This window comes from Carcharhinus amblyrhynchos, chromosome 14, assembly GCF_965287045.1.
Source record: "Carcharhinus amblyrhynchos chromosome 14, sCarAmb.v2.hapA, whole genome shotgun sequence".
NCBI lineage: Eukaryota > Metazoa > Chordata > Chondrichthyes > Carcharhiniformes > Carcharhinidae > Carcharhinus > Carcharhinus amblyrhynchos.
The window spans coordinates 79,250,974-79,265,694 of record NC_137337.1 but is presented as its reverse complement, the minus strand read 5'-3'; the positions used below and the strand labels follow the sequence as shown (position 1 = coordinate 79,265,694).

General features: G+C 42.8%; 1 protein-coding gene across 2 annotated transcripts in view; it reads left to right on the top strand.

Annotated features, from left to right (window-relative positions):
* Nucleotides 1-14,721, top strand: part of LOC145352806 (RNA-binding protein Nova-1) — a 241,579-nt gene that overhangs the window by 146,799 nt on the left and 80,059 nt on the right. For both annotated transcript variants that reach the window (XM_080203171.1, XM_080203170.1), the window contains exon 3: nt 11,073-11,239. In XM_080203171.1, coding sequence (XP_080059297.1) covers nt 11,073-11,239 — 167 coding nt within the window. The remainder of the gene's footprint in view (nt 1-11,072; nt 11,240-14,721) is intronic.

The following is a 14,721-nucleotide window of genomic DNA, read 5'->3' as shown; positions in this document are numbered from 1 at the left end:
TGACAATATACTGGTGGGAATAAGGGAATTATTTCTACACGCTATTCTTCCGATCTCTGGTGTAAATGGTCTTCAAGTGCACCTAATGTAAAATACTCCACAAAGTTTAGAAATGCTAACCCCAACTATTGACTTACTAGTCAACAATTGTAAGGTCAAAGTAGATACAAAATCTTTCAAACCAAACAACACATTTCTACAGCTTTGTTAATAACGTGATATCCATAATTACATATCACCAAGGTGTGAGCTACAGCACAGAGAATTTTCTGAAGTTGCTTTGGTATGAGACATTGGCACATGCCCTGTATTGTACAGTGTGTAATTATGCTGATTTAATGTTGGTAACAGTTTGGAAATCTATTCAATTAAATACATTATGAAAACAAATTCCAGAAAGTAACTTTATTCAGGTCCACACTAGCTGACATTCATTGTTGGTTTCAGTAAGTACTGGTTCTGGAGAACACAGTAATTCAGGGAGCTGCATGGAGCTCGGTGGTATAGTGTCAGCTAAATTACTGCCAGATTACCGCTGACGAGATGTGAGTTCCAAAATGTCCCAGCGTAAGTTTCACATTCTGCCCATGTTAATCATACTGCACTCTTCCCGAGTGGGAAGGGAGCACTGTTGACGGTTATAGTGACAATTCATTTGGGGAATTTGGCTGTTGTCCAGTATACAAGCTGCTCATTTGCACAGTTGAGCTCATTTCTAAGCTATTCTGAGTGATGGGGTTTGTGGTACGTAAAATCTCTTCTATATTTTCTAAATAGTCATCCTGATTAACATCATTGATACACGTTTCTGCAGTTTTTTTTTTAATTCATTCGCTGGATGTGGGTGTCGCTGGCTTAAGAAAAAGATATGGAGATGTCAGCATTGGACTGGGATAAGCACAGTAAGAAGTCTCATAACACCAGGTTAAAGTCCAATAAACCTGCTGGACTTTAACCTGATGTTGTGAGATGTTGTAAAGAACAAGAATCAGTACAGCACAGGAACAGGCCCTTCAGCCTTCCAAGCCTGTACCAGCATTTACTGCCCACCCCTAATTGCCTTTGAGAAGATGGTGGTAAACCTCCTTCCTGAACCTCTGCAGTCCCTGAGATGTGGGTACACCCATCATGTTGTTTGAGAGAGAGTTCCAGTGATGGTGAAGGAATCTCACTATTCAATGCCAAACATTATAAGTGTATCCAATGTCAGCAATTTTCCAGTTGGTTAATAATTCCCATTTTATCTATAAACCTATTGCCAATTGTGAGTTGTTTTCACAAATACATTGCTAATGTTTAAAATGAACAAATGAAGTTCATTTTATCTACAATATAGATATTCCTTTCTACCACTTGTTTTGTGGGGATGGGATTATACAAAAACACTATTTTAAACAATATTCAAATCTAATTTCATTCTGGTTTGTTTTTAAAAACTCGACCAACTTTGTCTCTGTGACAGTTGACTGCATTTTAAATAATTTATGTGTTGAGTTTTCTCTCGGTGTTTGGATTTGTCTCCCACAATTCAAAGCTGTGCAAGTTGGGTGGATTGGCCGTGCTAAATTGCCCCTTAGTGTGCCAAAATGTGTAGGTTAGAGGGATGAGCAGGATAAATGAGTGGAGTTGCGGGGATGGGTAAGATGCTCTGTTGGAGGGGCGGTGCAGGCTCGATGGCCTAATGGCCTCCTTCTGCACTGTGTGGGTTCTATGATTCTCCAAGAGGAAAGCGTGCGTGAATATGGCCCTGATCTCCTTTTCTTCCCCTCCCTGACATGTTGCCTTTTAGTCTGGGCTCAGCACATGGGCTGTAACGTGATCTTAGTTTTGTTGTCATTTGTTGTCTGTTGACCTTCTGAAGAGTGCTTGTGTTAGCTAAATTGATCAATCCATATCACATACCATCATTGAGTGGAGAATTAATGTTTTCAACCTAAAGACTCCCTTGAGAGCCTCCCATGAAAGTAAATCAATGTCCTTCTAAAAGCTGCCCTTGGGGATAGTAACAGCATCATCAGAAAAGGATCAGAATTAAAATAAAGCCCAAAATGCTCGTAAAGCGACAGGTTGGCGAACTAGATAGATATATTTTGATTTATTTTAAACAGCATCATGAATCTTTTCAAAGTTTGACTCTATTCTGGACTTCTGAATTTTAAATTGCGCCCAATGTTTCATAAAAATATTTAAATACAGTGGGGATGATTATGAACAAGAATTCAGTCAGAAATAATTTCTGAAAAGACCAGTGGATGGATGGAGTCACCTGGAAAGGCTGCTGGGATTCTCCGCACCCCAAGACCGAAAGTTCACGCCCAACCTCAACCTGAACGGATCGCCAAATTTTACATCCCGCCTGCTATGATTCCCGTGACAGGCAAAACAGAAGAATTTCAGTCTCTGAGCGATTTCCTGAGGTAACTGGTTGTGTTTATGGGGATGATTTGAGCTCACGTAAAATATAAAGAAAGATGGAAATGAGGGAAATCCTGAAATGATTGAACTCCGAGAAGAAAGTACCGTTAACGCTGATTCCATTGGACCGAAGATATTGGAGAGTGAAATAAGATCAGCAGGAAGTCAGCTGAAAAGTGGCTGGAACAGCAGGAAGACACAGAATCTGGAGTTAAGCACTTCTGAAAAGCACAGAAGGAGAGTGACGAGAACTAGTATACACATTGATAAGAAGGTTGTGGTAGCGTGGCCCCTTTAAGGGAGAGCGCTCCTTAAGGGCCACATGATCAGGCGCGGGAAGCCAAGTCAATCAGGTGCAAGGGTCAGGGAAGGACTTCAGTGGAGCTAAAGAGAAAAGAGTAAATGTGTATTCTAGTTCATTCAGATCCTTGACTGTGTAAATATTTCTGGTAATAAGCCCTTTTCTCAGTTGAAACCACAATGAATCACTGTGAAAAGTCCTTAGAGGTACAAGTCCCTTCACCAAAATCCCTTTATTTGTGAGTCTGACAACAGCATACAGAGAGCTTTCAGTGAGCTGTCTACACTCAGAGTCCCAAACAAACTGACACTCCTGGTTAAATACAAAGCAAGAGACTACCTGATTGGCCCATCAATTTGGCCTTTAACCTGGGGTGGTGTTGGGGGGTTGGGGGGGGGGGGGCGGTGCAGGGGAGTGTGGAGGGGGGTGCAGTCTTTCAGGTAATTTGGCCTTTAATCAGGGAGTTCATATTCTAACACACCCACCTCAATTGCCTGATTAAAGTTATTACATTGTTCAGAAGGAACTCTTCAAAATGCAGCTACTGAAAATACAACAAATACTCCAACTTATAAATCAAAGAAAGGGTTTAATAAAGAAACATCATTATTCCAAACTTGGGGCCTTGCCCTGGGTCCGATAATTCTAATAGTTCCTTATTTATAGTGAATGAGCTGGTCAGCTGACTATTACATCACTCTGTAATTGGTCCCATGGCTTGCTGACCCTTATATCTTGTTCCCATTGGTCACATTACATCCAGTAGAAAGTTGGCACTGGGTACAATCTAACACAGTCACCCTCGGAATGGTTACAAAGGGACATGAACTTTGGAATGGAAGTTAACATCTGCAAAACCAAAGCAGTGCATGCTTCAAAGTCACCAAGAATTAGTCACATCTTTGCAGAAGGAAGTGAACTAGAACAGATGCACAAATTCAATAATTTAATACGCAGCTGGAAGCTGCAATGAAGAAATGAGAATAGCAATGGGAAAGGTATGTTGGTGAGAAGAGTGTTGCTCACCAGAAAGATGTATAAACCACTCACCAAGCGATGTTTTGCTTTCTACGGATGTGACCCTGGAATCTTACAGATAATGGTGACCAATTGGCTAAATAGCTTGGAAATGTGGATTTGAAGAATAGGAAGGATAAGTTGGGCTGAAAAAGTACCAAATGATGAAATGCTGAGGAGACTGAACAAAGAAAGAAAACTGCTGAAGTTAATTAGGAACAGAGAGAGGGCGGAATTTTCCCATCCCACCCGCCATGGGAATTGTGGTGAATGGGACACAGATGATGCAAAGGTCCTTTGACCTTGGGCAGAATTTTCCAGCCTCGGGGCTGCCTATAAAGTCTGAGGAGGGCCACACGTTCAGAGGAAAAGGACTGTAAGAGGTGTAATGGAGAAAAGATGTGAAGGAAAAAGATGAAGGAAGAGAACACTAATGCTGGATGGCTTGAAAATTGAAGGAATTATTGGGAAATGAAAAGACTAGCACCGGATAAAAACATGGAAAGACCATACCAAGAAGATGCCTTAAGTCAGAGCGCACATAATAATGATGTAGCTGTATGATAAGTGGTTGGGCATGAAACTAGTTGGAAAAAATCTTCTACTGCTAAAGGTCAAACCTGACTAGAGAATTTTCAAATGCAAATGATTTCCAACATGAAGATAACTTGAATTGTGGTGTAGACTCTTTACTTGCTAAAGTCACTCAATATTCCAATTTAAACCATTCTGTAGAATAAAAGTCATTAATGAATGACAGAATAAAATATCAGTCTCTGCTTTCTTTCTGTCACACTTTGTTCCAGAATAATTGAAAGTTTAAACCTGCCATTGACAGCAGCCAGATGAATGGATACCAGTGTTCAGAGCAAGCAAAATTCAAGGATAAATAAGATTATTTGCAGCTTCCAGCCTGAATTGAGTGATCAAAGGCTAAACGTTTTCTCAAGGTTAAAGATGAAACAAAGATGTGGTCCAGTTTGCTTGAAGTTTAAAGAAAGTCTTAAAGCAGTTGTCAGCTTCCCGTTGTGATGGTAACGTCTCATGTTTCCGGGTCAGAAAAACCACAAGGCTGGACTTTCAATGTCGGTGAAGTGGGAAATGATTTGAAAGTTGCATTCCTGGCGAGTGGATCAAAGGGAATCTCCCCAGAATGAAAATGAATCCGGTGCCACATTTATTGGGATCGGAGGAGGCAGAAGTTGAATTTTTTTTATGTTAAAAACTTTTCAGGAACAGGTGGCAACTCAGGTGGACAAGGTGATCAAGAAGGTGTATGGCATACTGGCCTTCATCAGTCAAGGCATTGAGTGGGGCGGCACGGTAGCACAGTGGTTAGCACTGCTGCTTCACAGCTCCAGGGACCTGGGTTTGATTCCCGGCTTGGGTCACTGTCTGTGCGGAGTCTGCACATTCTCCCCGTGTCTGCATGGGTTTCCTCTGGGTGCTCCGGTTTCCTCCCACAGTCCAAAGATATGCGGGCTAGGCTGATTGGCCATTCTAAATTGCCCCGTAGTGTTCCCAGATGCAGAGGTTAGAGGGATTAGTGGGTAAATATGTTGGGATAGGATCTGGGTGAGATTGTGGTTGGTGCAGACTCAATGGGCTGAATGGCCTCTTCCTGCTCTGTAGGATTCTATTCTATGAAATAGGAATTGGAAAATCATGGTGCAGCTGTATAAGACTTTGGTTAGGCCGCATTTGGAGAATTGTGTACAATTCTGATCGCCACACTGCCGGAAGGATGTTGATGCATTGGAAAGGGTGCAGAAGAGATTTACCAGGATGTTGCCTGGTTTGGAGGATATGGATTATAAAGGAAGCTTCAACAGGCTTGTGTCAGAGGATGAGGGGGGGCCTGATGGACCTTTATAAGATTATGACAGGCTTGGAAAGAGTGGATAGTCAGAGTCTTTTTCCCAGGATCGAAGGGTCAATTACTCAGGAGCAAAAGTTGAGAGCAAGAGGGAGAAAGTTTAAAAGAGATGTAAGGGGCAGGTTTTTCACACGATGGGTGGTGAATGCCTGGAACAAGCTGCCGGAGGAGGTGGTGGAAGCAGATTCTATAACAACGTCCAAGAAGCATCTGGATCGATACAGGAATAGGCAGAGAATAGAGGGATATGGACCAAGTAGAGGCAAGGCAATAATAGATTAGGGAGCCATTTGTGTCAGCACAGTCTTGGTGGGCCGAAGGGCCTGATGTTTGTTCTTTGTTTCTGAGGGAGAATTCCACAGACCTCGAAAAAAAAACTCCTTATCTCAGTCTTAAACAGGAAACATCTTATTTTTAATCTGTGTCCCCTCGTTCTAGTATCATCATTCCCAAGGCGAAACATCCTATAAGCATCCGGCCTGTCAGATCCCTTTGGGAAGATCATCTCTCATTTTTCAGAATTCCAATGGCCCAACTTGTCCCACAACACAGACAAGGAGCAGGATCAGAACCTGAAAATATCAGGGTATCTGATGGAAATCAAGGTTATGATTTGTACACTGAATGAATATTGGATCAGTGGGCTCTATTGTTAACTGAAGTGACAGGACAATTGACTATAACGGAGAACAAATGTTTGTATTTTGGGCATTTCCAGTGGAGACCACCATGCCTTGGGGTTTGCTGCAGATTTATTGCTGCTGTGAATGTGCTGGAATCACACTGTAAATAAATCTACATGTATTTTCTGTGTTATTTACAATTAAGTATGCTGCATGTGTGTATGTAGATTATAATCTCATAACTACTCACATTTAGCCTATTCGAGTAAAACATTTATTCAGTGTAAACTGCAGAGTGAAAGTTAGATTTAGCTGTGGCTGCATTTTTGCACTCCAGGGTAACCATCTACATTTACAGCTGTGGTTTTCTGCTTTTTTTGGAAGGTGCTGGTGAGGCCACCCCTGGAGTACTGTGTACAGTTTTGGTCTCCTTATTTGAGAAAGGATATCCTGGCACAGGAGCGGGTGCAGAGGAGGTTCACTGGGTTTATTCTGGAGTTGAGATAGTTGGCTCATGAGGAGAGACTGAGTAGACTGGGGCTATACTCATTGGAATTCAGAAGAATGAGGGGGAGATCTTACAGAAACATATAAGATTATGATGGTAATAGATAAGATAGAAGCAGGGAAGTTGTTTCCACTGGCGAGTGAAACTAGAACCAGGAGACATGGCCTCAAAATAAGGGGAAGCAGATTTTGGACTGAGTTGAGGAGGAACTTCTTCACACAAAGGGTTGTGAATCTGTGGAATTCCCTGCCCAGTGAAGCAGTTGAGGCTACCTCATTGAATGTTTTTAAGGCAAGGATAGATAAATTTTTGAATAGTAAAGGAACTAGTGGTGAGCAGGTGGGTAAGTGGAGTCAACGAGAGATCGGCCATGATCTTATTGAATGACAGAGCAGGCTCGAGGGGCCAGATGGCCAACTCCTGCTCTTAGTTCTTATGTTCTTACATTGTTATAAAATGTCCTTCTCAGCTCACTTGTATATTTGAGGTTGAATTTTATTTGTTTTAAAATTATTAATTGTACAATCCTATCCTCACCTAACATCTACTAGTGTGTATTTTCCAGCAGCTAGGAGCAATAAGCAGCTATTACCATCCAGTGCTGCCCACTACCCTCAACATCCTGGCCCCACCCCCTACTCCAAAACTATCATGGCTGCTTGGAACCCCTCTGCCATCTAATCCAGTAGAATAAATATGGACTATCCTGTCTGCCTGGAACACTTCCTCACTGGGTCAGACATAGAACCATGGAAAAGTTACAGCACAGAAGGAGGCCATTCAGTCCATCTTGTTCGTGCCAGCCCGAGGACACCCAGATGCCCTTTCTAATCCCACCTGCATCAAAAAATCTTTGATACTTAGAATGTGGTTTTCTCATGTCACAAATAATTGCTGATGCGAAGTTGATAAAAAGGTAAACAGCTTGTGATTTGAAAAAATGTGAATAATAAATGGGGTGGGGATTGAGCATGAGAGAGATGTTAGATCAAGTGGTTCACTGAGAAGAAATGCAGGTGCTAACTTCCTGGGCTGATGAACCTGTCTCTATATCGTAATGTTTCATGATAGTTGAATGCTGGTCAAACATAGGGACCTGAAGAGCTGATTATTGATCACATGAATGCTTTGGGGGAAGAGATTGAGTTGGGGAGGGATGCTAACTGGGGCCTAATATCGGGTAGATTGTACACTAGACAGGCTAAGAGCTGGAATATGGTGGTCACAGCTGGTCTTGAGGGACTAGTTTCCAAATTATGGATTAAATATCGCCGCTTGGCTACAGGGACAACAACGACAGCGCAGCCCAGAGTCCAAGGAAATTTGGAAAATAACCACCAACGGATCTACTATTTCCAGGGCCATTTCCTTAAGTACTCTGAGTGTACTCATGGCAGATGCAATATAATGAGGCCTATTCCTGCTTCTAATTTCTATGTTTCTATGAGACTCTTATCATTGAGTTGGACCATCAGCTGTCGCTATTTGCTTTGTTGTTAGTCGTCACTGCTTAACTTCCCCGATTCTTGGAAAAGAATCACTAATTTCTGAAATCTGACTTCAAACTGTCACCTTTCATCCTTGATAACATCTGAATAAATCTTTACCTTTCCCTTCTATAGTGGATTGTCCAAAACTGTACACCATATTCCAACTGCAGAGTAATAAATTCTTGCAGAAGATCAACAATGTCTCTTTATGGTTTTGTATTCCATCACTGTAAATACAAAACTGAAGATTGTATTTCCCGATTGATGGCCTTCACTGCGTGTGCCAGTACTGTTCTAACATTCTGTGTACTTGGGGACAAGAATTCCTGCTCACCGACTCTGTTCAAAATCTTAACTGAACAGCAGAATAGGCTTGATGGACTGAGTGGCTACACCTGTTTCTTATGATCTTATCACCTTTCCATTTAAGGTGTATCCCATTTCCCTCTTTTTTCCAGAATTTGTTACTTCAGTCTCTGTGCCTCATCTGCCTCCTTGCCCATCTGTCCATCCAGCCTCTCCCTGTTCTCCTGCACCCTTTCACTTCACCATGCTGTCAAATCTGATCTTGTCGGCACATCGTTCTCTCAATTACTCAGTCCAGATCAGTTAAAAATAATCCACATAGGACGGGATTTTCCAAAAGCTGGAAATACCTGTCCGAGGTCAATCCCGCACCATCCCCCACCCATGGCGGGCCGGATGAGAAGATCCCATAAGACATAGGAGCAGAATTAGGCCACTCGGCCCATCGAGTCAGCTCCACCATTCAATCATGGCTGATATTTTTCTCATACCCATTCTTCTGTCCTCTCCCCATAACCCCTGATCCCCTTATTAATCAAGAATCTGTCTATCTCTGTCTTAAAGACACTCAATGACCTGGCCACCACAGCCTTCTGTGACAAAGAGTTCCACAGATTCCCCACTCTCTGACTGAAGAAATTCCGCCTCATCTCTGTTTTAAAGGAGCACCCCTTTAGCCTGAGATTGGGCCCTCTGCTTCTAGTTTTTCCTACTGGTGGAAACATCCTCTCCACATCCACTCTATCGAGGCCTCGCGGTATCCTGTGAGTTTCAATAAAATCCCCACTCATCCTTCTAAACTCCTACGAGTACAGACCCAGAGTCCTCAACCGTTCCTCATACGACAAGCTCTTCATTCCAGGGATCATTCTTATGAACCTCCTCTGGGCCCTTTCCAAGGCCGGCACATCCTTCCTTAGCTATGGGGCCCAAAACTTCTCACAATATTCCAAATGGGATGTGACCAGAGCCTTGTACAGCCTCAGAAGTACACCCCCCCTCCATCCCACCCCTGCCCACCTTCTCCCTGTGAGTTCCCATAAAGAATAGAATAGAATCCCCACAGAACAGAAGGAGGCCATTCAGCCCATCGAGCCTGCACCAACAACAATCCCACCCTATCTCCGTAATGCCACATATTTACCCTGCTAATCCCCCCAAAACTAGAGGCAGTTGGGCATGGCCAATCCACCTAACCCCCGCATCTTGGACTATGGGAGGAAACCAGAGCACCCAGAAAAAAGCCCATGCAGACACGGGGAGAATGTGCAAACACAGACAGTGACCCAAGCCAAGAATCGAACCTGGTGCTGTGAGACAGAGTGCTAACCACTGTGCCATAGTGCCACCATATTGTTCTTTGTGTAAGCTGAGTTGTAAATCAGTGAAAACCGCATTATACTTGGTCTCTGAAATTTTCCTCCATCCATGAACTTTGTTTTAAAGAAATCCACATTTGAAAGCTCAGCCACGACGTGAAGTATCAGCACCATAACAGGGGGAGATCAGAAAACCAGACACTCGCTTTGATCTTTTCATCAGCACAACTGAGAGTTAAGAATGTGTGACATGATTTTGAGATATGGGAGGGAGTGTTCAGATGTGATTTGTTACATGTGGAAAAATAGCAAGTCTAAATTCATGGTGCGATGGAGTGAAGAGCGGGTCCCAAACACGCACAAGTACTTGAGACACAGCAGGAGATGGAATGGTTAATATGGCCAGGGGATTGAGACAATATTGTGACACCATCAAGACATTGACACACACTCCCGAGAGAAACTGAGTTCAAAACAATCAGGATCCAATTAAACACAATGTACATGGACACAAAGTGAGGAAAATTACAATAAAATGGATAATATTATAGATTGGGACAATTAAGGGCTTAGGAGAAATAACACTGAATAAAAACTGTTTACAAGTTGGACGGGGATAAAGAGAGAACTGAAGAATCTTTTACACCCATGCCGGATCTGTTGTTTGAAGCATCTGTCCTTATAGACCATTAAATCTAGAATTCCTGGTGCTTCTTCAGGAGGAGAAAAGATCGCATAGGTGTTACCGTAGGCAGGGACAGATCAGAAATGGAAAATAACAGAGTGAAATTGAGTGAGAGGTCAGAGAGAGAATTCTCCTCCTGCTTAAGATGTGGACTGTAAGAATCCTGCAGGACCCTGGACTTCAGGTTTTCTTGCTTGGTCTCATGGTGCATCATTTCCCCAGACCGATTAGCAAGCTTTTAGCTGTATCCATTGCTTTTTAACCCTGTAAACACTTGGCCACACTCCCCTTAATTCTATTCAGCATCTTCCTTGTATAAAGCTCTGATTTGATACATGGTGCTGTGTGGTTTTTGAAAGTTCATATCAACCATACACACTCTGTGCTGTTATTTTACTAAATAAATTGATATTTTTTGTACATCCTCAGACAAATGACAGTGAGCAGATTTTCTTCAGTACACCGAGATAGCTCACCAGTCTTTGTTTGTTTTATCACTTTGATGTTCTTTTTTTTGACGTTTGTTTTGCAGGAACGACAGAGCGTGTTTGCCTGATCCAGGGAACTGTAGAAGCTCTGAATGCAGTTCACAGCTTCATTGCAGAGAAGATACGGGAAATGCCCCAGAATGTGGCAAAGACAGAACCAGTTAGCATCCTGCAGCCTCAGACCACCGTGAACCCAGACCGTATCAAACAAGTAAGTTACTAATAGTGTATCATTTAAGAGTACCGTTTTGAAGTAGAATTAGTTAGTGCAGTTGGTGGTGGGGGAGCAGTATGGCAACAAGCCCTCTTATCAGGTGATGAGCAGAATTATAGCAATGATAAAACTTCAGGCTAGTCCGAAGCGATTGCAAAATTAAAAAGCCAGTTATCAGTAAATTAACAGATGAGCCTTTTTTTGGCAACATCTATTTTGACGGGGACTTCAATTAATGATTCTGACTCAACCAGCTCCCACCACCATCCCAAAGCTGTGCTCTGTACGTGCGTGCAATGATTGTTCATTTAGTTTCACAAAATGAAAAGAAAGCTCGGATATTTCTGCCTCGTGGCGAACAATTTTTGCCCCTGTTTCTGGTGTTGCAATTTTTTGACCAACAATGTTTTTATTTAACTAAGCTTCAAGGGGTAATAATTGTATTGACCATGCAATATTCTTGAAGGAAGATTGTCTGCAATATTCTTCTACAAATAAACAAGGGGAAAAGGGAATCCTTTTTTTTGTATAAAAGCGGGAATATAGTTCCATGATCAGCCTGTCGCCTGCTTGTCCAGGCTTTGATATCTACGTAAATCACTGCCTACTCATAAAACAATTAAGTTAGGGACACACTGTTTTCCTTTGCATAATTTTATACGATGACTTTACCACAGTTTGTCTTAACTTTCCTGCTTTTCCTGTAACTCAGAACAGGTTTCTCTCAGATCGGTGATTCCTACAGTTTTGGTTCAAAGACAGTCATCCTTTTGGAAATGATTCCTACCTGGCACTTTTTTTTAGACTCAAATATTGTTCATTCCATGGTGTTGAGTGAGCATGACATCCTTTGGAACTTTTGACATCACTTGTTGCTGTGTGAAACCAAGTGTGCATTTTTTAAATTATCAACTGGCTTTTCTGAGGGAATCATTTTGAAAAATGCTGCAATGAATGAGATCATTCAAGTTAATTGGTGGAACAGCTTTAATTTGCAGCACTTGATTTAAGTGATGTCAAAGTGAAATTTTGAATGCATTCATTGTCAAACCTTATTACTTGGGGACAAAGTAATTTACAGTTCTTAAATAGGAATGCTGATCACTGCTAAAGTTTCAGGACTGAGCGATTCATTTCAAAAATTGGTTTTAAGAAACAAAGACACGTAAAAAAGAGGTGATGGCTTCATGGTATTATTATAGAAGCATAGAATCCCTACAGTACAGAAGGAGGCTATTCAGCCCATCAAGCCTGCACTAACCACAATCTCATCTAAGCCCCATTCCCGTAACCCCTCATATTTACCCTTTAATCCCCTGACATTAAGGTTAATTTGACATGACCAATTAATCTAACCCGCACATCCTTGGACTGTGGGAGGAAACTGAAGCATCCGGAGGAGACCCACGCAGACACGGGGAGAACATACAGACTTCAAACAGACAGTGTCCCGAGGCCAGAATTGAACCCTGGTCCCTGGTGCTGTGAGGTAGCAGTGCTAGCCACTATGCCTGCTGCTGCCAGACTAGACTATTCATCCAAAAATTACTCTAATGTTCTGGGGACCTGGGTTCAAATCCTGCCACGGCAGATGGTGGAATTTGTATTCAATAAAAAAAATCTGGAATTAAGAATCTACTGATGACCATGAAACTATTGTCAGAAAAACCCATCTGGTTCATTAATGTCCTTTAGGGAAGGAAATCTGCCATCATTACCTGGTCTGGCCTACATGTGACCCCAGAGCCATAGCAATGTGGTTGACTCTCAACTGCCTTCCAAGGACAACTAGGGATGGACAATAAATGTCCCACAGATGAATAAATTTTAAAAATTGATAATTACAAAAGAGCACCACAATAGTGTATGATGTATAGTGCATGTTCAGAGTCTTAAGAATATGAGCTTCCAAATAGTATATTCCCAGTCTCCCGGTTTTGCTGTTGTGAAGAGCCATTGTCCAGGAGAGATGGGTATCATTTGTTGTTATTATTAGCAGAGTGGTCTGCTGGCAGGGGGTGATGTCTGCCTCCCATACAGGATGGCCTGCTTCCCTGGGGGGAGGGAGGTCTGCTAGGATGGGGTTGGGGGGGGGTTGAAGGGCCAGACATTGCAGTGCTCCATGACAGGACGGGGGTGGTGTTGGGGCTAGCCCACAAATGCTTGGGGGGGCTGCGGTCAGGCTGTGGGGAAGCAGGGAGGCAGCACTGCGAGGATTCTGGGCTAGCCAGAGATTGAGTTGGCCAGCAAACTGCAGTCTGACAGTTCGGGGCCACTGCGCATGCACAGAGTTCTGGAACTGTCAGGGCCCAGTGTGAATAGGCCCTCCCCCACCCCGAGCTTTTAATGATATTCACAATTATGATCTCTGCATTGCACAGAGTTTGGGAGATTCGAGTCTGAACTCCCACTGAAAATATAATCAAAAATTACACCATTCTTCTGGCTAATTCAGCACTTAGAATTTTTTTTGGGAGAATCGGATCTGTGGTAGCCCAGAATTAAGGAAAATTTTGGATTAAAAGGGTAGCTAATTTGCATTTCTGCCTGGGAACTGGCTGTGTGTCTCACATTTTCACAGCCGTGGGTGGAGCTTAGAGGGATTCTGTGTTATTGAATTTATCTCAGTGAATTCAGTTAGGGTGTAACTCACAGACAGGATTGGAAAAGCAGCTGAGCGATTGTCTCAGCTTTGGGTTTTTTATAGTTTTTAACTCCCTGGAAGGTTGGAGATAAAGCCTGACCGAAAGCTGAAGTAGAGCAGACGTTGGATCTGTGAGAGCCTGCGGTTGGGAGCTGGTATTCAGTTCAAGACAAAGCTGTAGATCAAAAGAAGTTGATAGGACGGCTTGTTTAGCTGCAAGTTAAAGGAAGAAATCTACAAGAAGGCAGCACAGACTGAAGGAAGTTCATAATCATGTGACGGGAGAGGTGAAGAAATCGGCCACACACCAGGAAAAGCATTTCAAGGTTGAGCATTTTCCCACAGCTCTGACCGTTCAGCATCAATTCCATTGACATGCTTGGAGTTTGGCTTCTGAAGCAATTCTAGCCACTCAAGCAGCACACATTCCTGATAGTGCCTCTCATTGCTCCTAAATGTTTAATCCCTCAGACAAACTGCAAACTAAGCTGAGCTTTATGGGGCAGCAGAACTATTGGGTGACTGGGTAAACTATCAGTGAGAATTAGGCATGGACCAGTCATGGCCCATGTCTAACTATGGGGGAAGCTCATAACCGTTTGCATAATAGTTATTCCGGGTTTGAGCACTAACCTTCCTGGTGTGAGCTAACTGTGCAACCTCAGAGTGCAGAGTAGGGTCATTCCGGTGTCTCAGCTGAGAGCACAGCATGCAGTCGAATAGCCAAAGTTGTCAGTCATGGGGGGGGTAGGCTGGAGGTGGGTGGGATTTTTGTCAGGCATCAAGGTAACTAAGCATTGGGCACCCAAGTGGTGGCCAGGATTCTATGGCATGT